The 22,118-nt window shown below is 57.9% G+C and overlaps 9 protein-coding genes across 9 annotated transcripts; 5 read left to right on the top strand and 4 right to left on the bottom strand.

Annotated features, from left to right (window-relative positions):
- Positions 1-192: 192 nt before the first annotated feature.
- Positions 193-3,497, top strand: Malapachy_1856 (arm repeat-containing protein; the record flags this gene model as incomplete). The annotated part of the gene is made up of 4 exons (XM_018136352.1): positions 193-2,911; positions 2,942-2,971; positions 3,002-3,348; positions 3,384-3,497. 4 exons carry the CDS (start codon positions 193-195, stop codon positions 3,495-3,497), a joined length of 3,210 nt encoding a protein of 1,069 aa, XP_017991495.1.
- Positions 3,498-3,502: 5 nt separating this feature from the next.
- Positions 3,503-8,179, bottom strand: Malapachy_1813 (kog1-subunit of a rapamycin-sensitive complex involved in growth control; the record flags this gene model as incomplete). Its single annotated transcript, XM_018136311.1, has 1 exon — positions 3,503-8,179. The coding sequence occupies one exon, from the start codon at positions 8,177-8,179 to the stop codon at positions 3,503-3,505; it is 4,677 nt and encodes a 1,558-aa protein (XP_017991354.1).
- Positions 8,180-8,447: 268 nt separating this feature from the next.
- On the top strand, positions 8,448-12,788 carry Malapachy_1826 (type a von willebrand factor and atpase domain containing protein; the record flags this gene model as incomplete). Its single annotated transcript, XM_018136324.1, has 1 exon — positions 8,448-12,788. The coding sequence occupies one exon, from the start codon at positions 8,448-8,450 to the stop codon at positions 12,786-12,788; it is 4,341 nt and encodes a 1,446-aa protein (XP_017991426.1).
- A 22-nt stretch (positions 12,789-12,810) lies between these two features.
- Malapachy_1811 (nicotinate-nucleotide diphosphorylase) lies at positions 12,811-15,073 on the bottom strand (the record flags this gene model as incomplete). The annotated part of the gene is made up of 7 exons (XM_018136309.1): positions 12,811-12,887; positions 12,914-13,380; positions 13,410-13,586; positions 13,614-13,669; positions 13,711-13,915; positions 13,951-14,650; positions 14,692-15,073. The coding sequence occupies 7 exons, from the start codon at positions 15,071-15,073 to the stop codon at positions 12,811-12,813; spliced, it is 2,064 nt and encodes a 687-aa protein (XP_017991396.1).
- Positions 15,074-15,934: 861 nt separating this feature from the next.
- Malapachy_1860 (hypothetical protein) lies at positions 15,935-16,189 on the top strand (the record flags this gene model as incomplete). Its single annotated transcript, XM_018136356.1, has 1 exon — positions 15,935-16,189. The coding sequence occupies one exon, from the start codon at positions 15,935-15,937 to the stop codon at positions 16,187-16,189; it is 255 nt and encodes an 84-aa protein (XP_017991513.1).
- A 1,324-nt stretch (positions 16,190-17,513) lies between these two features.
- On the top strand, positions 17,514-18,603 carry Malapachy_1836 (hypothetical protein; the record flags this gene model as incomplete). Its single annotated transcript, XM_018136333.1, has 2 exons — positions 17,514-17,767; positions 17,796-18,603. The coding sequence occupies 2 exons, from the start codon at positions 17,514-17,516 to the stop codon at positions 18,601-18,603; spliced, it is 1,062 nt and encodes a 353-aa protein (XP_017991447.1).
- A 10-nt stretch (positions 18,604-18,613) lies between these two features.
- Malapachy_1810 (carbohydrate esterase family 1 protein) lies at positions 18,614-19,528 on the bottom strand (the record flags this gene model as incomplete). Its single annotated transcript, XM_018136308.1, has 3 exons — positions 18,614-18,675; positions 18,701-19,192; positions 19,219-19,528. 3 exons carry the CDS (start codon positions 19,526-19,528, stop codon positions 18,614-18,616), a joined length of 864 nt encoding a protein of 287 aa, XP_017991397.1.
- A 167-nt stretch (positions 19,529-19,695) lies between these two features.
- On the top strand, positions 19,696-20,896 carry Malapachy_1830 (hypothetical protein; the record flags this gene model as incomplete). Its single annotated transcript, XM_018136327.1, has 2 exons — positions 19,696-19,735; positions 19,764-20,896. 2 exons carry the CDS (start codon positions 19,696-19,698, stop codon positions 20,894-20,896), a joined length of 1,173 nt encoding a protein of 390 aa, XP_017991453.1.
- Positions 20,897-20,920: 24 nt separating this feature from the next.
- Positions 20,921-22,060, bottom strand: Malapachy_1818 (methionyl-trna formyltransferase; the record flags this gene model as incomplete). Its single annotated transcript, XM_018136316.1, has 4 exons — positions 20,921-20,975; positions 21,107-21,180; positions 21,210-21,856; positions 21,889-22,060. 4 exons carry the CDS (start codon positions 22,058-22,060, stop codon positions 20,921-20,923), a joined length of 948 nt encoding a protein of 315 aa, XP_017991400.1.
- Positions 22,061-22,118: the final 58 nt, after the last annotated feature.

Genomic DNA, 22,118 nt, shown 5'->3' with positions numbered 1-22,118 from the left:
GTACGTCCGAAAAGCGCCAAGGAATGTCCAGCAGATCCACCCCGTGAAGGCTCGGCCCGTGCATGGCGAAGACCTGGGGGGTGGGAATGCACCGTAAATAGCCTATACACGACGGTACACTAGGCTCGGCTAGGTAGATAAATTTAGGCATTCGCGGTAGGACGCGTCTATTCATCTACGCCTTTGACCACGATGGACGCGGTGGTGGCCTGCCTGCGCAGCACCCTCTCGCCTGATCGTGCGGTGCGTGTCGATGCAGAGAGGCAGCTGATGGAGCGTGCGTACCCCCGTCATGATGCGGAGGGCACGTTTGGTGTAGATCTCGCGTGTGTCTTCCAGTCGGACACGATACCTCTTGCGGAACGACAGGCGGCTGGCATCGCCTTGCGCAAGTATATCCATGAGCGCTGGTCCATTTATTTCGAATCGTTCTTGCGTCGTGCCAAGGAACAGGGGGAAACGGAGTCGATGGAAGCACTGCCTGAGCCCACGAAGCACGAGATTCGCACAGTGCTTCTGGCTGCCTTGCAGGACGCCGAGAGGAAAATACGACTACTTGCATCGCAGCTATTATCGATTGTCGGAAGCTGTGACTTTCCTGACCACTTCCCTGAACTCTTCAGTACGCTGCAAGCGTATCTACAATCCTATGGCCAGCGAGATGCTATGGCGGAAGCCAAAGTGCATGGCGCCATGAAGTTCCTCTCGGACTTTGTCCAGGTGGAACTGGATGAAAATCAGCTGCTGATTGTGGCGCGTGAATTTATCCCTTTGCTGCAAGAGCTTCTTAGTAGCTCGTTCGGAGACGTTTCAGCGCATATTAAAGCGCGATGCATCTTGGTGTTCCGACAATGCCTTACGTCGCTGTACATGGCCAAAGACACGTTCACCGACGCAGTCAACGAGGCTGTGAAGCACTACCTGCCCTCCTGGCTGAATGCGATGCAGATCCTGCTTGATCCTTCGTACTTCGCGAGTGCCTCCTGGGCCGATTCACTCGCTTGGGAAGAGCTAGGGTTGCGCCGGGAGATTCTGCGGACCATCGGCGTAGCATCGCGCTTCAAAAAAGTGTTTGCTGAATTTGGGCCTGCCCTGCTTGGACTGTGCTTGGCAAATCTACAAGCTTTGGCCCCCTTGTTTGTCCAAACCGAGCTCGAGGAGAGCGTCACACCACCTTCGCCAGCCGAAGGGGATCTAGACGTTGCCGCCACGGTGCCAGCTCTGGCGATGGCAGCCTTTACGCTCTTGTCAGACACGTTCCACTCCCCGTCCATGCGGCACCTTCTTGTCGATGGCGGCGTAGGCGGCGAGGGCCAGCCTACCGAAGCCTTCCGTGAATTGTTGCGTCTCATGCGGACGTATGCGCAAGTGACGCAAGACGATGAGGCGACGTGGGCCACGGACATGGACGCGTTTGTCGCCGAGGACGATGTGGAAAACATGGCAGTGACGCTACGCACAACCACGATGGATTTGATGGATCAGTTGCTTGATTTGTACCCGCTACCCACGCTGCGTGAACTGCGTGAGCAAGTCGAAGCACTGTCCGTCTCCACGTCCGAGTCCTCATCGTGGTGGAAGCCCGTGGAAGCGCAGCTGATGCTGCTTGGGCAGTCGCACGAAGCGGTGGAAGACATTCTGATGGAGCATGGCGGGCCTGACGTGGTCTCGATGCAGCGTGTGTTTGAGAAGCTCGTGCTGCCGTTCTTGGACCCCACGCCGGCTGTGTTTCTACGTGGCCGGTGCTTTGTGTTTGCATCGCAATATGCCTCCGAGTTGCCTGACGACTTGGCGGCGCGCATCTTCTCGGCAGCACAGGCTGTCATGCAAGCGCCCGACTCGGACGAAGTGCCGCTGCATATGAAATTGTCGGCGGTGCGAACCATCTGCAACTTTGGCCAAATGCATTCACAGCTTGTCGAAGGCCAATCTAGTGCGTTGCTGGCCCAGCTTGCCCCGCTTTTGTCGCAAGCCACAGGCAGTACGTTGATGCTACTGTTGGATGCCATGGAAGCTTGCTTGCCTCGTCGTGGCTCGTCGGACACCTTGCCCACGCTGCGTATGGTGACAGAGGCGGTGCTCGCAACATGGTATGCACACACAGCTGATCCTCCGGTGGAGTTGTCCGTTGCGTCGCTGCTAGAAGACTTGGTCAAGAGTCCACTGCGTGGCAGTGCCACCCAAACGGTAGCGCTGTGTGTCCCCTTCTTGTGCATGCGCCTGACGCCGCAGGAAGAGCTCACTGTACCGCCCAGTGCCGCGGCACTTTTGCGCAGCGTGCTGACCAAGGCACCGATCGATGCCCTGGCGGATATGGTCGCGCCGATTTTGCAGCATACGACGACGTACCTGCAGCATACCGACGACGTCGAGGCTGCGCAGAGTTTGATTCACTGCTTGACCCTCCTCCTACAAAAGCGGCCAGACGAGGCTCTCGCATGGCACCGGGACGATGGCACGCCGTCGTTGCAAGTGATGCTGCATATTATCGAGCGGCTGCTGACGATGGACGAAGATGTATGTGGCATGTCGTTCGGCACGCTGCTGGTGACGCTCTTTGTGCAGGCAGGTGCCGGATTGAGCCCTGTGATGCCTGCCTTGGTACAGGCTCTCGCGAGGAAGGTGGCCGAGACCTCGTCGTCCACGACGCTGCTGGCGTTGCTGTTCCCTCTGGCCTACCTATTTGCGGAACATACAGAGCCTGTCGTGCATGTTCTGCATACCATTCCTCTGTCCACTGAGACGGCTCTTCAGGCCGTGGTACGCCGTTGGCTCGCAGAGATTGAACATGTGCACAGCTGGTTTGTGCTTAATGTGCACATTGCTGGCCTCTGTCAGCTGCTGGCGCACTGGCCAGCGCCGTTGGAGAGTATGCATGTGGATGGGGACATCTTGCCCAAGTCGAGCGACGGTACGTGTCCGGAAAAGCTTACCGTGCCAGTGATTATTACGCGGTCGCGTGCGAAAGCGAGTACGTATGGCATGCCGACTTACGTTGCAGTGCAACAATACCAACAGATACCTGCGTTTGCCAAAGCTGTGAAGGTGCTCCTGCAAGAATGGAAGCAAGCACAAGAGAAAGCGGCAGCGGCGGCGTCTGACGCGCCGAAATGGTCGTCCCTGATGATGGACGATGGCGCCGCCGAGTGGGCAGACGACGATGAGGAGGAGGAGGAGGCCGCGTTGGATATGGCGTATGGCCGAAGTGGCGGCGGCGTGGACTTGGACTTGTTCCGCGACTTGTACTCTGCAGGCATTATGGACGAGGGCGACCTAGACGAGGACATGGACGATGCACCGCTGGTGGATGTGCCAGGCACCAAGGCTTTGGTCGACATGGATCGTGTGGTATGTAACAGGCAGTCTACTTACACAACCTGCAGGCCTATCTCGCTGAGTTTTTCCAGCAGCAAGTCACGGCGCCTACGGCATCGATGCAAGCGGCGGTGCAGTACTTGCAGCCAAAGGAACAAACCATGTTGGCCAAAGTAGCGTGAGAGTCTTAGTAGCGGTACAAATCAATAATGTGATCAGGGCCGCCAAAGGCCATGACAGGGTAATGAGGATGGAACGCCACGACGCTCGTGCTGGGCGAGTAGCGCGAAGGCAAGGGGTCGCGGTCACGAATGGGACGCAAGGCAGACGAGGCTAGCGACGTGGTATGATGATGTGTGTGCACATAGGGCGAGCCCAGTGGACTGAGGTCTTGCAGGCGGCAGAGCCATGTGGTATGAGACAGTGTGCTGTGTAAGCTGTGGGGCGCACTCGTCGCGGCCAGCACGGGCATGCGGTCATGCACAGCCATTGCAGAGAGCGCGGTGCCATCGGTCGGCAGCCGCTTTTGTACAATGGACGAACGGGCACGAATATCCCACAACCGGATTTCGCCATCGACGCTGGCCGAGGCCAGCTCACGCTGCCCATGCTTTTGCAGGTGGACATGCTCGACCCAAGCGACATGCTCCTCCCAGAGGCGCACGAGGCTCGAGGCAGGGGGGTTGCGCTGGTCGTACACGCCAATCGACCCGTCGCCAAAGCCGGCCATGAACAAATGGCCAATGTCGGTATCGCTCGTGATCGAGGTCACGCAGCTGTTCACGTGCGTCGGCACGTCAGCAATGCACAATTCGCGGTGGGCATCCCACAAACGGATCAGACGGCAATCACCGCCCGCCAGCAACCGACCACTCACTTGCTGCCATGCCACCCGCAGGCCACTGGGGTAGCGACTGCGCAGCAGATCGGGCAACGCACGGAACGCACTGACCAGCTCGACACCATGCCGTGTGCCTGGCGCGTGCTCGTACTGGCGGTACAAGCGCACATGCGCATCCGCCGATCCAACCAGCAGTAGGGTATCCACCTCTTCGTTGATGAACGTCATCGACGTGATGTCTGTGCCATGCGTATTCCCGTTGCTGAACGAGCTGACCATCCGTTGCTCTTCCCAGTCCCATACAGCGATTCGATCGCCATTGCTTGCACTCACCATGTACGGATCATACTCGTGGAACAGGACCATAGAAGGAGCGGACGGCATCGCCAACGAGCCGATCCGCTTGGACCACCGCGTCGTCCCTGCATCGCCAGCCGTCTCCATGGCCTCGGCAATATGGCGCTCACATCGCTTGCGTCGCCATGCATGGCGATTAAACTGCTGACTCCCTGGCTCATCGGCCTCGGCAGACTTCATTTGCGGCTCGGTATAGTATTCACTGCACCACGCAAACAGTCGACTTTGCAGCGGAAGCGTCTCACGCAGACGCCCGTACCAGCCTGGCGGCGTGCCATCGTCACGGCCACGCAGGCGTAGATGTTGCAGATCCGCGGCAAGCGCATCGGCCAGCACGTCCTCAATCCGCACGCCGTGGCGTGGACGAGAAGGCGCATACGCAGCGAGCGAGTCGACCGTCGCACTGCGTGCGCCTTCACGTGGGCCTTGGGTGTATGGCGCTTCGTAGCCACTGCTCGTGGTATCCTCACCCAGGCGAGGTACCGCCGTGAGCGCCGTCGCACTGGACAGCTTCGACGGCGGCGGTGGGGGCGGCGTGGTGGTCAGCGCACTGAGCGCTCGCATCGTTCGAGCCAGCGCGGATTCACGCATACCCGGCTCCGGCGGCGTGCTTGGTGGTGTGCGTTCCACATGCGTCGCGAGGGCTGTAGGAACCGTCTGCTGCTGCTCCAGCTGCTCCAGCGATACATGGCAGAACACAGAGCCGTCAGCATGCAGTACACCTTGCTCGAGCAGCCCGGCAAGAATGCGATCGACCACTGTGGATGCCATCGACTCCACTTCTGGGTGGGGATCCACCGACAAATCCAGCAACGCGACAAACAGCGTGACGAACGCAGGAATGTTCGCCACGTCGCTTGGGTCCAAGCACTCGTCACGTTCCAGCACACGCCGCACCACACTGGAAAGCAGCTGCTCTTCGTACTCCACACGCGACTCGACATCCGCGCTCATCCGTGAGAGCGTCGGCGTGGCTAGGCGAGTCGCTGCGCGTTCCCGCGCGTTGTGCAGGTAGGCGGCCAACATAAAGAAGCCATGGTAGTGGTGGACCAAAGCGGAAAGCGCAATGACCAGCTCCTTGCGCACAAGCGGACTGCAATCCCCAGCCGATGCCAGGATCGCGACGGCAATCCCGATTTCCACGTTGCGCTGCCGTGCCGGCGGCAAGTCCGTCATGCTGCCAGTACCGACACACTGGCCCCGCGGCGTATGCCGTGGCTGGTCTTTGCGTCGTTCCCCTGCGCCTTCGATAACTTCGTACGCGGATCCACTGGCGCCCAGCAGCACGCCAAGTGCATAGAGCATAGCCGCACGCACTTCCGGCGAGGCATCGCTTAACAGGCAGCACAGCTTGCCATGCGCATCCTTCGCAATCGCACGTGCCTTGCCGAGGTCACTGTTGTTCCACAGCTGCGCAAGGCACAAGGCCGACCATTGGCGCAGCAGGAAGTCGTCGTCCTCCAAGTGCTCTAAGCACGCGTCCATAATGTCCGTTTCCAGACAGGCGTCTTGGCCCATCGGAAAGTCCTGGCAGAACACGGCCAAAATGAATGCACACATCGCGCGGTGCTCACTGACATTGGGAATCGGCAGCGACTGCGACGAGGTGGACGCCCATTGCGATCCACTGCCCACGCCGCCTCCACTTTGGAACGGACTCAAGACCGGACTCAAGACCGAGGCAAAGTACATGTACCCATTGTCACGCAGCAAATCCACCTGGCAGCTGTGATCCACAGCGAGAATGCGCGCCCAGATATAGATGAGCACTGGCTTGAGGTCCACGGCAGGCGACTGCAATAGTTTGAGAACATAGGGGAAAATGCCGATACTCAGCGCCAAATTGACGGCCCAGGGCCCCAAATCAAGGAACTGACTTAGCAAGATCAAGGCTCGCAACCGATGCACTTGTGACAGCAACACTTGCAGCACGATCGGCAACTGCTGCGGCGGATCATGCAAGAGTGCAGCCTCGTCCTCCTCATCGCCGTCGGCGCCAGGGGCAGCATCGATACTCCCCTGCCGATGCGCCGAAGAGGCTGTGCCTTCGTGGGCGTGCACATTGTGCGGCGCGGTACTTGTAAAAGGCGTGATGCCCAGCATCTCACCACCCACCCGAACCACGGGATGGCGCCGCACACGACGGCGTGGTGGTCGTCGACTGACATCGCCCTGCGAGAGCCACACTTCAAACGCTTTCAGCTGCTCGCTAAAGAACGTGGAGTGCTTGTACTCAAACGCAGCGAGATGCGGGGGCATCGGCGGACCACCATTCTCGGCCTCGACACGCGCCTGCTCCTTCGCCAGCAATGTCGGGAGCTGCGCAAGGCACTGATCCACCGCCAAATCCCAGCTATCCCACAGTGGGTGATTGTGCGTCGCAGGCAGCCGAGGATGGCTCACGGGCGTGCAGTGGTAGAAGCGCATAATCCGCTCGGCCAACAGATAGTTGCGCAGCAGAGCCGCGACCATCAAATCATCACGGAAAAAGCGGCGGAAGAGGGCACGTGGAAGCACCGTCCACGCAATGGTATCGGTGACCGCCGTCAAAATCCAGTTGAGCTCACCAAGGGGCGTCCTACGATCTTGCAAACGTCCAGGGATGTTCATGACCATATCAACATTGAGCTGATTCGGCAGGGGGTTCTGCAGCACAAACCACCGCAACGAAATCTCAATAGGCGACGTCAGGCAGCACGTAAACAAGTCCGCGGGCAAGTCCGGGTTCATCGGAAGCACTTCATCGGCGCCACACGCCGCGAGATGGATGGATTCGCGAAGCGGGAAATGCTGCTCGCCCGCTGCGTCGGTCATAATGCCATCGGCATTGGGCATCGGCGGCGGCTCACGACCCTCGGCAAGGGCCTGCTTGACTTCATCCTCGGCACGCGCCTCTGCAAGACGTCGGAAGTTGTTCACGATATGCCCCGAGGCACTGGTATCCCATACGTAAATACATGGATTGCCGAGCCATGTCTGTAGATCGTACAGTGTCAAGGGGATGTACTGTGTGTAGGCCTTGTTAAACACCCAGATCTCGCCACCTGGCGTGGGTTTGGGCACGCCGTAGCCATTGTAGTAGAAGAGGACACGTTCATCCTTCGCTGTGCGTCGCAAGTTGGTACAAAATCGCTTCGTTTCTTCAACAATCGGATCAAGGTACTGCTTGTACCGCGTTTTCATACTCAGTGTCTCGAACTGGACCTGCAAGTTGCGGCCGATGGCTGGCAACGCTTTGGACGCATCGAGCGACTCGGGATCCATCCAGCAGATTAGCTTCGAGCATGGGTTCGTCTTGCTCACGTCCGGGGGGTCGACGCCAATATTCAGGCACATGACAAGCGCGGCGGTCACCGTGCGCAGCCGTTCTCGCATGCGCCAGTCTGGCAAGTCGGCTGTACGTCGTACGATCGGGTCTCCATTGGTTTTGTGTCGCTTGTTGCTCCAATGTGTCATGTACGCGCTCTCCAGGAGCTCCCAATCGTCGGCTTCCGGTTGAAGCAAGGCGCCATGACGTGGACGAGCGACAGCGGCATCGTCTTGATCGCCCAGCGTCACTGCGGAATGCATCATCGCCTCGTCATCGGAGAGGACCTGCTCCGGCTCCAACGTCGATACACTCCCTAGCATGGGCGGTGGCTCCACCTCCGATGCTGGGCGTGTCATCTCAGCTCACCCTGTGCGAGGATAAAGGGAGCCCCGCCGCGGCGGGCGCCTCAGCCAGTCAGTCGTCACGCGGCGCGCGGGCGGCAAGACCTCCACCTGGCCATTGCCGCCGTCGGCCGAGGATGAAGGAGATCGGCTAGGGTGGAGGGGAGGACAGGCCGGGCGCGGCAATCACGTCCGCGGCGCTGACATCTCTACGCGGGGAACGACCAAGGAGCGACCACGTATGCCCCTGTGGAAACCAGGTGTAATCCTACGTCGACCTTGGATGTCCAAGCCAGCTACCACTCGATTGAACGCGGTAGCGCGTCATTTCCGTGCGGGTGTAGCCGTGTCGGCCAAGCCGGCGCCTGGCACGGATTCGCCACAGCTAGGGACGTTGCAGCTGGGCCCGCACGTCGCCATCTCGATTCATGCCGCAGATGCACCGGAGCGAATCCCGCCTGAGCGTCTCTTGCTGGATACGAGTGATCCCATCGTGCTGGAGCATCTCGAGTTCCTTGGCAAGAAATGGCAGTTGGGGCAGGACGTATTTCTCTCCTCCCCGCCTGGGCCTTACACGCGCCGTCTGTGTCAGACGTTTGCAGCGCTCATCCAAGTGCCTGTGGAGTACGTATCGCTGCATCGCGATATCGGTGAGGCCGAGCTGCTTCAGCAGCGCTCCTTGGAAGCAGGAGGAAATTTGCGGTACGATGACGGGCCTGTAGTACGTGCTATGAAGTATGGCCGTATCCTCCTTCTTGATGGCATTGAGCGTGCGGAGCGCGGTGTGATGCCGATCCTCAATAACATTCTCGAAAACCGCGAGCAGAACCTCGCGGACGGTACGCAGCTCGTGCCGGCGGAGCGTCTGGCGGCGGCGCAGCAAGCCGGCGACGATGCCCAGGGCCATGGCCATGCCCGTTTTATTCCCGTACACCCTGATTTCCGTGTGTTTTGCTTGGGGTTGCCTGTCCCGCCGTACCGTGGACATCCCCTGGACCCGCCGTTCCGTTCGCGGTTCCAGGCGCGATGGGTCGAAGGTGCCGTGTATGCGCCACCGCCCGTGACAGCGGAATCGGATGCTGCGCAGGCTCTTACGTCGCGTTGGCAAGAATGGGCCGCGTTGGTGCGCCTGCATGATACCGCGAGTCGTGAGTCGGGCCTGCTGCCGTCGACGTCGATGCTGCCGCATGTGCCGACGACCGCTATGCCGCTTCTCCGTGATATCAGTGCGGTCTTCCCGCCGACCCACGTGATAACAAAACGCAGCGAGCCGCCGGAAGCGTCAGCGCCGGTGGACAAGGCGACGTTGGCGATGCTCAGCACGGCCTACCCGCTGATGCTCTCGCTGGATGCAAAGAAGCGTGCATCGCTGCATGAGATGCTGACGCGTGTCTCGCTGGATCGCGGTATCGGTGTTGATGATCTGTTTGCCGAAGGTGTGGGTCTGATGGGCTACACGATCGAGGACGTCCAGCGCGTATCGCCGACGCAGGCGCGGCTGACCTTTGCGTCGTCGCTTGGCGCGCCGTCTGTCGAGGTGGATGTACCATGCGGCCCGCTGCCCATGGTACCGCTTTCGTCGCTGTCGCAGGATGAGCGGTCGATTCTCACGCCTCGTGTGCGCGCCCTGCTGACGACGATGCTGCAGCTGCACAGTATCGGCCGCGATATCTGTATGGTGCCCAGTGTGCTGGACGGCGTAGCACAGACGCAAGCGTCGTCGTCCAAATCGACATGCATTCAGCTCTTTGCCTCGTTGCTGGGCTACCGTGTGGAGACTATTTGGCTCTGGAAGGATGTCACAGGCACTGAGCTGATTATGCGCCGTGCCACGACCCCTGATGGCGCCACGGTATGGCAGCCTGCGCAGCTTACGTCGGCAGCGCTACGTGGCGCGCTTGTGCATCTCGCGGGCGTCGATGTGCTGGGCCCCACGTTGGAAAGCCTGGCACGGTTCACGGAAGATCGTGAGTTGGAATTGTGGGATGCGACGCGACTTACGTTGCCGGAGGGCGCTTCCGTAAAGGAAACGTTGACGACCGGACGTGTGTGTGCATTGGCGCCGAGTGTGCGTGTGATTGCTACGGCGCCGAAGGTCGGCGAGTGGCTCACCGAAGGGGTCGCGACGATGTTTGCGACGTTGGCTGCGCCGCCCATGACCGATGCGGAAGAGCGGCAGATCGTCGAGCAGCAGACAGGCGCATCAGGTCGGCACCTCGATGCGCTCTTTGCCTTTGTGCAGGAGTACCGTCGGCAGGCCTCCGATACCAATGTCGGCTTGCACAAGGCGCGGCGCTTTGGGACGCGCCAAGTGCTTCGTATCGCACGACGCTTGGCCACGTGGCCAGACGAAGATCTGTATGCCCTCATCTTCCGGAACCAGCTGTGTGACTTCTTGCCGCGGACCGTGCGTGAGATTGTGCATGAGATGCTGGTCTCGCGGGGCATTGTGCCGCATGGCTTTGAAGGTGCGTTCCAGTACATTCCTCCGTTGGTCCTGCAGCCGCCTGTGGTGGATGCCAAGGAAAATACGCTGCGGTTTATCGACGAGCAGGGGACCGAGCGTCTAGCTGTCCGGCGCTACGACTGGCGTACACGCGACCCCAAGGGTGCGTCGCTGATCCCGAATGCGCATGGCTCCTTCTTCCACAATACGCAGCAGACGCGGCTCATGTACTCCTTCGTGCAGGACTTGGATGTGCTGGGCGAGCATTTGCTGCTCATGGGCGCGCAAGGCACCGGCAAGAACAAGACGATTGACCAGGCGCTGGAATTGCTCGACCGGCCGCGCGAGTATATCCAGATGAACCGCGACTCGACCGTGGGCGAATTGCTCCAACGGGCCTACTTGGAAGACGGCCAATTGAAGTACGCCGACTCGCCCTTGGTCCGTGCGCTGAAACTCGGCCGCGTGATTGTGGTGGACGAAGTGGACAAGTGCTCAGCCTCGGTGTCGGCCGTGTTCAAGTCGCTGGCGGAGCGCGGCGAGCTCTCGTTGCCGGACGGCCGTCGTGTCGTGCCGAGCGGTGGTGTCGCAGACGACCACACGATCGTGGTCCACCGCGATTTCCGGCTGGTATTGCTGGCCAACCGGCCTGGCTGGCCGTTCCTGGGCAATACGTTCACGGATGTGGTCGGCGAAGGCTTTAGTTCCTATGCAGTGGCCAACCCCGACGTCGCGTCTGAACAGCAGCTGCTGGAGCGCATGGCGCCCAACGTCGATCCGGCGCTGATTCGATCGTTGGTCCTGGCGTTCCATGACTTGCGCTTGGCTTTCGATATGGACCAGATCAGCCACCCGTACTCGCTGCGCGAGCTGATCCACATTGTCCGTCATCTCAGTCGGTACCCCGGCGAAGAGCTGGGCGAAGTGATGCAGAATGCGCTGGCGTTTGACCTGCACAAGCCGGAAGCGCTCCAGCTGATTGCACGCACGTTTGCCAAGCACGGCCTGAAACTCGGTGGGATCTCCCTCGAGGCGCAGCGGGCCAAAGCCGAGCAGCGTGCGGCGCAAAAGGGACTGCGTGTAGAGTACAAGCCGAAGGGCGATACGTCGCTGGACAAACCGAAACTCGGCAAGGACGATCCCAACAACGACCCGCACGTCGGCGGCAATACGTGGCGGGGCGGCACAGGTGGTCGCGATACCGCCGGCCTCGGTGGCCGTGGCGGCTTTGAGCGGCTGTACAAAGGCCACAAAATCCACCAAATCCCCGAGCACTTGAAGAAGGATGTGCCGCCGGAGATCGCCGCCGAGGCACGTGCCATGGCGAAGAAGGCCCTGGAGGACAAGTTGGCCGAAGACCGTTTGGATCGAGACGAGGCGCGGTACATGCAGATGATCAAGGCGAATGTCGAGCCGCAAATCCAGCACCTGTCGAACGTGCTGAATGGACTCACGGCCAACGAGCATGAACGTCGCTGGATGGTGCGGCAGCAGGATGGCCAGCTGGACGAACGTCGGCTGAGTGACGGCCTGGTAGGCGAGCGAGCGATCTTCAAGCGCCGAAGCGAGGCGCCGCCGGAGATTGGCGCGCCGCAGATGAAACCGAAACGCATCCGCATTGTCCTGGATGCGTCGGCGTCCATGTACCACATGCAATTCGATGGGCGTCTCACACGCGAGCTCGAGACGTGTCTCATGATTATGGAGGCGATGCAGCGGGTGGACCCTACCCGCTTTGAGTTTGATATTGTGGCGCACTCAGGCGATCAGGTGGTCATTCCCATCGTGAAGCTTGGCCAGATCCCCAAGACAGATGGCGATCGATTCCGTGTGCTCCGCGATATTGTGGCGTACACGCAGTACTGCATGACAGGCGACAACACCGTGGAATGCTTGGAGCAATCGATCAAGGATGTGCGAACGAAGGAGGCCGATGACTACTTTGTCGTAGCCCTCTCGGATGCGAATCTCAGTCGCTATGGCATCACGGCCGAGCACTTGGGCGCCGCACTCAAACGCGATGACAAGGTCAAAGCGGCTGTGATCTTTATCGACAAGGGCGGCGCCGAGGCAGGGAACATTGCCCAGGCCTTGCCAGGCCGTGCCTTTGTCGCACAGGATACCAAAGAGATCCCGCGTATCTTGTCGGACATTCTCACGTCGCTTCTTCAGTCCTAGTCTATAGATAGTATATACGTTCTTAATGATCAATTTTCAAACTAAAGTCGATGTGCTTGGTCGACTGATGAATCGCACTGGTCGAAATGATATCGATCGCTGCACGTTAGGGCCAAGGAACGTACCGTCGTCAATGCGCTGGTCCGTCTGGATGTTCTCCAGCGTAATGCCACCACTGCTCTCCAGCAGGAAATGGTAGCCCTCGCCGCCGGGGGTACGGCCGAGGTCCGCCTTGAGCTGACGTGCACACGAGACCAACTCGTCGCCTACCATGTTGTCAAGCATAATAACATCGGCGCCAGCACGAATGGCTTCCTGCGCCTCCGCGAGCGTACGCACTTCCACGTCGATCCGCAGCGAGAAGCCACCGACACGGCGCGCCGCGTCCACGGCCGCGGTAATCGAGCCCGTGCTCCATACGTGATTGTCTTTCAGCATGACCATGCTGCTGAGATCGTAGCGGTGCGCATCCACCCCGCCGACAATCATACCATACTTCTCCACGAGACGGAAACCCGGCGTAGTCTTGCGTGTGCCTGCCACAATGCCACGGAATCCAGCGTTTCGCGCGGCTTGGAGCAATTGGTGGGATCTGTAGATAAGCATCACACGTGTACATACGCTGTAGCAATGCCCGCACATCGCGCAAGGGTGTTCAGTGCCACACGCTCGCCCAGCAGAATACGACGCACAGGGCCCGAGACATGGGCTACCGCCACCTTCACTTTGCCCTCGGGCGTACCGGGGAGATTGTCCTTCGCAGATAAGTAGGCACCCTCCTCAAAGTTCCATGAAATGCTGCTGTGAGTACATAATGCTGCGTACCTGCATTCCAGTTGCTGGAACACGGCATTCACAAACGGCACTCCGGCTAGCACACCCTGCCACGGCGTCAGTCGGATCACGGCGCATCACGGCGTACCTCCTGCTTGCACAGCAACGTCGCCGTGCGCTCTGTATCGCCTACTACATAACCGCCCCAGTCAAACGACGGACAGTCTTCTTTCAGCCATTCAACAATGGTCGCCTCCCACGACGGGGGAAGCAAGTGGGCATACTTCAGATGGGCCATGGTCTTTCGAGGTCGGTCGGAGAAAGCAGGAGCACGACGATGCAGTGTGGAGGACCTGCCCCACGTTCAGCTGAAATTCTGCCTATTTACGCTAAGAGCGCCGCACGGCCCTCCTCCTGGAGAGCGGTGGCCACCGCCTCGACCAACTTCGGATGCATCGCAGCTTGGCACGCAATCACACCTTTATTGCCGGCCAAAGTACGTCCCCGGCTAAAGTCAAGGGGACGACCTGCAATATCTGATACCTTGCCGCCTGCCTCTTCGACCAACAGCGTACCTGACGCATGGTCCCAAATCTTCTCCTGGTACGACCCATCACCCACAGGTAGGCGCAAGTACACATCGCCATCGCCGCGAGCAATGCTACCGTACTTTGCCTGACTGTCCATACGCACATGGTTGTCACCCATGCCCAGCAGCTGCGCAATCCGTGCATTGGTGCCCAGCGACGAGTGGCCTGCCTCCACCGACTCACAAAACGAGGCACCGGCAAACGTACCTTGCAGGTCCCGCATCTGCACAGGCGTCAGCGGCGCACTGGGGTCGTCCAGCGGCGCAGAGAATGCTCCATGCCCACGCACAGTGACAAACAGCACACCTAGTCCCTCCATCGATGAGGTCCGAATCTCGCCGTCCTTCGGCTTGGGCTGGTGCTTGTCGACAGGCAAGTTCGGGCATCCCATCACACCAAGTTCTACACGTCCCTCGCGTAGCAACGCCAGGCATACAGCGTACTGGCCCCCACGCAGGAATCCCTTGGTACCATCAATCGGGTCCAACGTCCAGAAACCTAGATCAACGTTAGTCTGGGCCTCTCATAGTCATACATACGGCCTTCTTTTCCGCCTTCATAAGTACCGCGATCGATCACATCCAGCAGCTCCTTGTCGGACAACGGAGAGCTGCTATAGTTGAACACGCTGAGTGCATCATTCACCAGGCTCGATACTTTCTCCCGAATCGGCTGACCTTCGTCGCCTTGCAGGTCGCCCGAATCTTCTTCGCCTACAATGCCATCGTCAGGGAAGTATTTCTGCAACACATAGTTGATCGCTGCTTGTGCACTAAAATCTCCAATGGTCACAGGCGACTTGTCCTTCTTTGTCACAGACTCAGCCGACGTAAGCGTCTTGAACACTTTCGTTGTAATGGTGCAGGCCATACGGACAGCCTCTATGGCGATACGCTTCTCTTCTTCCAGATAGGTGCTCATCGCTTTTCTTGTATAAAAATAACACACGGGGAATGCAGATCTACTTCGAAGGGCGACGCTAGGCAAACGACCAAGCATGCACACACATTGTCTGCGCGGCTGGCGGGTTGCCTGCTGGCAAGACGGACATGATGACTAAACATAGAACAGTGGCGCGTGCGAGACGCATTGACCAGCCCCTCAGCCGCCAGACGAACTTTCGCTCCGGTATGCCCCGCTGATCACCTCCTAGAGGCGGGGTGATGACGTGGAGTCTCCAGAGCAGCCCTGCTAGGCACTGGCTGGGCTGCTGCATGTGTGACCCACATTTTGCTTGACAGATCCGCTTAGTTCATAGTATCCAGTTAGCGGCCATAGACCCTGCATGCCAGCGCATAGACTGTGGGGAAAACTGAGCATTCGCATGTCTGCTGAGACTGCGCCGGCGTCATCATCATGTTTCGGTTTTTCCCCACGTTTCGCCGGCGCCCATATGACAGCAAGCCTCTTGGTCAAAGCGGGCATAAACGCCCACTCAATCTTTTTGGTTTACATTTGATTGGATAATTTCCATTTTTTGACCAGGGTTTATTAGCACATTTACCCATTCAGAAATGGCCTGTGGAACATTCGAAAGGGTCCAGCAAAGCGTTGCCCCGTGGTTCCCGTTCACGCTAAGAAATACTACCGATGATTGGATGCCTAAGTCTAAGATGATCTGTGCGCGTATATTTACTGGCCAGCCGGGGACGAGCTAGCATGCTACGTGGGGTATTTGTGCATATTCACGGTGGCGTTTATGTTCCCGCCCAAGCTGAGAAAGGCATAAATAGTCGGGGGTTAAGTCCCTGTCCGATCCTCACACAACAATCTATCTCAACAATGTCGGACCTCGCTAACCAGGCTAAGCACACCGCCCAGGACGCCCACCTCTCGGCCAAGCAGGGTGCTGAGAACGCCCAGCAGTCGGCCTCGCAGTCGGTGGACACTGCCAAGGACAAGCTCTCGAACGCTACCGGCCAGGGCAACACCAGCCAGAACTACGTCGACTCGGCTAAGGACACCCTGAACAACCTCGGCCAGCAGGCTTCGGATTACGCCAACCAGGCCAAGGAGTCGCTCGGTCTCAACAAGTAAATGCTACCAAAGTAAATACTTGACAACCTCTTAAACCCCGAGTGTTAATAGGTAGTATTTCAATCTAAGAAAAACTTTTTTAAAATACTTTATTTGTGTGATTGTGCGTGATGGTGAACATAGATAGCTACTGTGTGAGAGGGAAAAGGCCAGCGATGAAGGTCAACACGCCTAGTATGTGACATCCCACTACCGCAATTTGCGGCCACGCCTTCTCCATTGATGGTATGCTGGGCAAACCCATACTGTTGCAGAAAATATGTGCGGTGAGCGGAGCCGTCATGGTGCCTGGGATCAGTATGAATAGAACAAGGACGTACCTGTGCGCAAAAACAAAAAGTTGGCATACCAACCAAATATAGTAGTATATCCAAATTGTAGGGCTGATGATCACGTCAGTGCATTAGAGAATACGTACTTGAACTCATAATAGCCACTCTCTTAGCTCGTTGGGTATAACCGCCTTGTCTATACGTTTCAAGGGCATGGTGAAGGTGTGCCAATCCAAAGTACAGCGGCGTTGAAAATATGAGCCAGCCGGTGGAGAAGGTGGGGTGAAGACTCTGAATGGTCGCAAGCATACATGATCGGAAAACTATTTCTTCTGTCACAGGTCCCTAATGTTTGTTAGAGGTTTATAACGTACCACCACATAGTTTCTCCAAAAAGACAAAGTCCGCCATTGGGCTTTGAACCATTGCATTTGAAAAGGCCGTGTGGTATGGATGATATCGTCTACCATCGTGCCGAGATACACCGATCCTGTTAAAACCAATGTCTTAAGTATGGTGCCAATCCATTGACATATCCATGTAGCCATGGGTGGCTCCAAAGGAAGCCAGGCGGATGTGAGGAAAGAAGGCATAGGCAAGCCCAGACCCAACTTTTTGAGTATCGCTAACGCATGAAAGAATGGATGAGTCTCTTTGGGCTCATGGTGGTACAAAATCGAAAATGATATCGTAAATGATATTGCAGTCGCTAGACCTACTGAGATCAGTCGCTGACAGATGACACTTGGATCGTCACGCCGTTTCGGTGCATCGTACTGCTTTTTTCGAAGAAGCGCATAGAGTCGTGGAAAAACGTAGAGCGAGCCCACATAAATAGTTGTATACCCTGTACAGGCAAGTACAGAGAGGCTCAACGGCCCTAGAAGTACCATCGCAGGGAGCAAAAACGTAGGCGAGGTCTTCAGAGTTTCTTCCACCCCAGACAAAGAAATGAACAACGCACGGCCTCTAGACTTCCTTTGTAGCCACGTGGTTTATTGTGTTCACGATGTGTTGTGGAGCTTGGTCGGTTGCCACGATCCCTGTGTAATATGCATTGGCGATTCCTTCTTCGGGTTCTCGCTATCCTGACCATCTTTGTGGTGGGCGTGACTGCTGCCAACTGGGACAAAGATGATATCGAGGTATGTACGCTCTTACTTACGCATCAGATTTTCGAATTGCAAGCTGCGTTGGAAGAATCGGAGGGTGCAGGTTCCAACTTTTACTCCATTATGGGCCTACGTCCCTCTGCGTCACTCGCAGAAATCCGGAAAGCGTACCGCGAAAAGAGTTTGGAGTGGCAGTATGTATCCTAGTTGTTCTGACAACAGTCCCGACAAGAACCCTGATGTGCCTGATGCGCACAAGCGCTTTGAGCGCCTTGGTCTGATTCACCGTATTTTGCGTGATGAGCGTCGCGATCGGTACAACCATTTCCTATCGAAAGGTTTCCCTAAGTGGCGTGGAAGCGGTTACTATTACGCTCGCTTCCGCCCTGGCTTGTTCATGGTTCTTGCTTTCTTGATTGCCGTGTCGATGGGCGTCCAGTATCTCGTGCAGCAGTACAATTGGCGCCGTGACCAGAAGCGCATTGAGAATCTGCGTCGTAGCGCTCTCGCAGCTGCTTGGGGCGCCTGGTTCCAGACGCCTGCAGATGCTGTTAAGGGCACCAAACCCAAGTCGATTCCCGCACAGAAGAAGGTCCACGTCCCTCTGCATGGTTTTGAAGATATGCCGCCTGCGCCTCTGGCGGGTGACGTGAGCGCTGGCCAAGTTGATTGGGACGAGGAGGGCCATAAGATTCGCAAGGTGCTTTCTGCACACCATGGGAACGTGAATGTGCGTATGGTCGACGTTATGGTGTACAGTGACAGCAGTATGGCGATCATTGACGACGAGACCAACGAATGGATTACCGTGGAGCCGCTCAACGAGGCAGACGCACCGTCGGTAAAGACTACATGGCCGTTCACGCTTGCCCAGTCGCTTCTGCAGCGCTCGTCGACCACGGACACTGTGCGCGACGAGGCGCAGGCGCCTGCAGACGAGGTTGATTTGGCTACGTCGCGTACGGAAACTACGACATCGGCTACATCTACCAAGGCAGCCAAGCGCCGAAAGCGGGCTGGCAAGGCATAAGTGGGCATGCCTACTTCAAGAACTTGGCATGCCAGTGCACATGGTCTGCTGCAAAGGTGCTCACAAAGTAGTCTTGCGTTAGTGATGCCATACATACAACTGTGATCATAGCCTTCATGCAGGCGCACTTGGACCTGTGATTCATCCAGGCCGCTCTTCTTTGCTGCCTCGATGAGACTCTCCGGCTGGAGCGTCTTGTCCTTGTAGAAATTGTCGTTCAAGCCACAATCCACGAGGATGTCGATCTTACGTGACGAGACCTTACTCAGCAGCAGCGATGCGTCGTACGCTTGGCCTTCTTCCAAGCCGCCTTCGAGGTAGCCCTGAATCAGTTTCTTGCCGACATCGCAGTTGGTCGGATGACTGATGGGGGCAAATGCCGAGGCAGCACGGTACGAGTTGGGCTCACGCAGGTAGAGCACCAAGGCGCCGTGACCGCCCATGGAGTGACCAAGAATCGATGCACGCGTCACGTCAATCGGCAAGTTGGCCTTCTTGATCATGTCGGGAATCTCTTTGTGCACATGATCGTACATGTGATAATACTGACTCCAAGGGGCCTTGGTCGCATTGACATAGAATCCGGCGCCTGTCGTCAATGGTAGAGCAACGTACCTGTACCGAAATCCCAGCTGTCTTCTTCGCCCTGAATGTTAGCTCCTCGTGGACTCGTATCAGGGAAGACGATAGCCAGGTTCTCCTGGGCCGCGGCCTGGAACAAGTGGCCCTTCTGGGCAGCGTTGTCTTCTGTGCACGTGAGACCGGAGAGGTAGTACAACACGGGGACCTTGTGGCTGTCACTAGCGCCTTCCGGCACAAACACATTCATATTGGCATTGAGGTTGCCCAGTACCTTGGAAAGGAACGAGTACTTGGTGAGAATACCACCAAACACCTTGTTCTGCGACGACACGTTCAGGCTCATGGTGGAAAGAGACGTTTCTCTCTTGCTACATGGCGCAGGAGGTCCGGGCGGGCTAAGTGGAGGTTGGGTGGACCGTGTGTAGGCACGAGGGCGAGCGAATACGGCTGTGGCGCCCTGTCTTTTTCCCCTCCCACGTTAGGACCGTGCGTCAAGGTGTTTTTTGGAGTATGGACTGGAACTCGTGGAAAGACAAGGCGTGGTCTACTGGTATGTATGTCTGTGTAGTAACAGGAAGCCAAGAAGGTGGAGACCAAGGCATGGCAAATGGCTGATCCTATCGGTCAATGGACGAATCGCCAAGCAGGACGGTTTGGTATGGAATCTTTTTATCCCACCGATTTGGGTCAAGAAATCGTGAAATGTGCGCGCATACTCCGAACGTTTACCGAGAACAACCAGGTGGCGGCGGTGGAAAACGAGCAGCGGGGGCACACACATATGCCGGCCCCTTCGGCCACGGGCTCTGTGCCTGATGACTATGCTGACCGCAAAACGCAGTCGGTTCTGTACAAAATCCCGCCCAAAGTTCTGCAGCAAGCCAAGGGCGTGGCTATTTTTACGGTGTTCCGGTCTGGGTTTGTGGTCTCTGGCGCGGGTGGGTCCGGCGTCGTCTTGACGAAGGACGAGAACGGACAGTGGGGCTCGCCCTCTGGCATTTTGATCCATACCGTTGGATGGGGTCTGATGATCGGTATGGACATTTACGATGTGGTCCTCATTCTGCGCGACGATCGTGCGGTGAATGCATTCAAATACCCCAAGATCAGCGTCGGTGGTGAGCTGACAGTATCGGCGGGCCCTGTCGGCAATGGCGCTATGTTGGACACTGGCATTGAGGCATCGCCTTGCTTCTCGTATGTCAAGTCCAAGGGTCTCTATGCGGGCGTGCAGTTCGATGGCACGATCCTTCTTACGCGGTCGGATGAGAATGCACGCTTCTACAATTATCCGGACATTGAAATCGCCACGATCTTGGACAATCGTTTGCCATGGCACCAAATTCCCAAGGCGTGTACGCCGCTGTGGCAGGCCCTGTACGCGGCGGAAGGCCGCCCAGATTATATGGGTACGAACGAGATTCCCATGGAGCCGTCGCCGGGCGATCACAAGTGGACCGAGGAGGAGTTGGCTCAGCTCCAGCAGCCAGACGCTACCAAGCACGACCCAGCCATCCAGCCGCCACCGCAGCGCAAAGTGCCGCTGGACAAGCCGATGCCACAGCCTGATACTAGTTCAGCCATAGGTGGCCCGCCCCCTGTTCCTGCGCATCCTTCCGGTGCTCCTGCCCAGGAGGCGCCTCCTTCGTATGAGAGCGTCGCTACATCGAACGCGGATACGCCTCTCCCCCCACCACGCCGTACCGTTTAAACGAAATGAAGATAGCCATCCGCATCAGCGCGGTCGCGAAAGCCTTGCCACCATGCGTCGGCGCTGCGGATTGGCTTGCCTTGGGTTTGTAGATAGGTAGCCAAGTATATCCCATCGATGGTTTGCAGGGCGATGGCTTGTCGTTCTGGCACATAGACGCCGCGGCCAGCGTGTGGCAGCGCAGGAAAGAGGCCTGGTGGGCATACGTACCCCTCACGAATGGCCACGTTCACAGACGGAAAGCGGGTATGTGACGGAGGCTTGAGCGTCATCGTGATCGGTTGCTGAGGTTAGGTCGTCGTTGCGTACGTACGGCATAGCCAAATCCACGCTGGCGTCCATCTATGGACGCGGCAGTCCAGCGATCCCAGCGCACCACGGAGAACTTGGGTGCCAGTTTCGGGGCACGTGTACCCGGCATGCCGTGCTGCGACTGCAGCTGTGTATGGCACGTAGGCAGTGTCGCCATGACATCGACCAGCAACTGCGCTCCACGCTCTGCGATGCTGGGCAGCAGCGATAGGTAGGTACTGCCTGCGGGTATAGCGAACGGCACCTGTTTCAGGATACCGCCCTGGTCAAAGTGTGTCGGATGCAATTGCTGGACTGTGATGCCTGTCTCAGTATACCCACGCGCCAGGGCCCACTGAATCGGCGCGGCGCCACGCAGATCCGGCAGCATGGAAGGGTGCAAGTTGAGCGTGAGTGATGGCGACGGAAACTGGTGAAGAAGCGTCGTGGGAATTCGGTGGCCAAACGACGCTGTGACAAGCATCGGCGCTTTGGACGTTTGCAGCGCGGACGGTAACGGAAACATATCCATTCCTGCGGCCGGCAGTTCACACGTAGGAATGGCATGCGTTAATGCCAGCTGCTTGACAGGCGATACACGCATGCGACGTGCGCCCCATTTGTGCTTTACATCCGGTGGTGTAAGGACGTGCATCGATGTGTACAAATCTATGGCGTGAGCCGTGCTTCTTCCTACGTACCTGACCGCGAGAGAATCGCTTGCAGAGCAGCATGGGCAAAGGCATCCGTCCCACAAAACAAAATGTCGTACGGCGGTGCAGGTACGCTTGCCGTCGACAGGTATCGTGCGTTACAGCGATGCAGAGAGCCGGACCGAGGCAGGCATCGCACTGAACGCCAGCTCCCCCCCATCGTGGCTCGACGGTGTCGCGGTGTGTTGGTTGTGTTTCTTAGCTAAGCGAGCGAGCGA

The sequence above is a fragment of the Malassezia pachydermatis genome (assembly GCF_001278385.1).
Source record: "Malassezia pachydermatis strain CBS 1879 chromosome Unknown scaffold5, whole genome shotgun sequence".
Classification (NCBI taxonomy): domain Eukaryota; kingdom Fungi; phylum Basidiomycota; class Malasseziomycetes; order Malasseziales; family Malasseziaceae; genus Malassezia; species Malassezia pachydermatis.
This window is presented reverse-complemented; position numbering and strand designations above follow the sequence as displayed.